Source organism: Sycon ciliatum, chromosome 12 (assembly GCF_964019385.1).
Source record: "Sycon ciliatum chromosome 12, ocSycCili1.1, whole genome shotgun sequence".
Classification (NCBI taxonomy): Eukaryota; Metazoa; Porifera; class Calcarea; order Leucosolenida; family Sycettidae; genus Sycon; species Sycon ciliatum.
This window is the reverse complement of record NC_088654.1, coordinates 15,857,090-15,858,583: the sequence shown is the minus strand read 5'-3', so window position 1 is coordinate 15,858,583 and position 1,494 is coordinate 15,857,090. Positions and strand designations below refer to the sequence as shown.

At 50.9% G+C, this 1,494-nt stretch overlaps 1 protein-coding gene across 1 annotated transcript; it reads right to left on the bottom strand.

Annotated features, from left to right (window-relative positions):
- Window positions 1-659: 659 nt before the first annotated feature.
- LOC135828029 (mucin-2-like) lies at window positions 660-1,184 on the bottom strand. Its single transcript, XM_065340464.1, has one exon. It carries the CDS (start codon window positions 1,182-1,184, stop codon window positions 660-662), a length of 525 nt encoding a protein of 174 aa, XP_065196536.1.
- Between the last annotated feature and the right edge of the window lie 310 nt (window positions 1,185-1,494).

Here is a 1,494-nt window from a genome sequence, read left to right as displayed (position 1 = left end):
CAAGCTCAGCGACAGGACCACATTCGCACCAGATGATGAACATTACGTTGTTCTCGACGACATATCAGACCCTGAGGATGATGACAGTGATGCAACGACGTGACTGGTGACTCAATCGACAATGCCGCGTACTTGTAAGGGAGAGCATACTCTAAGAACAATGCTGGAGAGACAACTCCGTGAAGATACGCTTGGATGGGATGACGATAGTTACTTCCTGGTGAAGGAGCTGTTGACCTCCACGCGGGCATAGATGGTGCCACCTCCAAGCGGTGATGCCTGGTAACGTTTGCATTCAGTTCGCTCCATGTCAAAACCTTGAAGCAGATTTGAACGCGAAAGGCTACGTTAACCAAAATCAATACCGTACATTGTAGTCTTGATCTCATTTGCTTAGCGAGGGAAGTAACAGATACAAGTACCTATATCAGAATGAATATTATTGGCGGTATTACCAAATGCTGAGGCACTTGCTTGCGACACACCCATAGGTACTGGTGTGGGAACATTGCTGGCGTTATTACCAAAATGCTGAGGCACTTGCGTGCGACACACCGTTAGGTACTGGTGCGGGAACATTGCTGGCGGTATTACCAAATGCTGAGGCACTTGCTTGCGACACACCCATAGGTACTGGTGTGGGAACATTGCTGGCGGTATTACCAAATGCTGAGGCACTTGCTTGCGACACAACCATAGGTACTGACTGGAGCGGGAACATTGCTGGCGGTATTACCAAATGCTGAGGCGCTTACTTGCGACACACCCATAGGTACTGGTGCGGGGACATTGCTGGCGGTATTACCAAATGCTGAGGCGCTTGCTTGCGACACAACCATAGGTACTGGAGCGGGAACATTACTGGCGGTATTACCAAATGCTGAGGCGCTTGCTTGCGACACAACCATAGGTACTGGTGCGGGAACATTACTGGCGGTATAACCAAATGCTAAGGCACTTGCTTGCGACAGACGCATAGGTACTGGAGCGGGAACATTGCTGGCCGTATTACCAAATGCCGAGGCGCTTGCTTGCGACAAACCCATAGGCACTGGCGCGGGAACATTGCTGGCGGTATTACCAAATGCCGAGGCACTTGCTTGCGACAAACCCATAGGTACTGGAGCGGGAACATTGCTGGCGGTATTACCAAATGCCGAGGCGCTTGCTTGCGACAAACCCATAGGTACTGGAGCGGGGACCATTTGCTGGCGGTATTACCAAATGCCTAGGCGCTTGCTTGCGACAAACCCATAGGCACTGGAGCGGGAACATTGCTGGCGGTAGTACAACTTTTACAAGTACCATAATGCGGAGGCGCTTGCCTGTATGGTTTGTGCACTTCCTTGCATTAATTCGTTGTACAACTCAGCCTGAACTTGCGCTGATACAGGGTGGTGTAGATCCGAAGCCAGAACATACGCAGGAAGCTCTCAATCTGAAGGGGTAGCAGCACTGTATGGCGACATACTCTGCTGTCGAGGGTGAATCCTT

Bases quoted from the DNA above. Each gene is read 5' to 3' on its own strand.
- LOC135828029 (XM_065340464.1), bottom strand. From the start codon at position 1,184: ATGGGTTTGTCGCAAGCAAGCGCCTCGGCATTTGGTAATACCGCCAGC.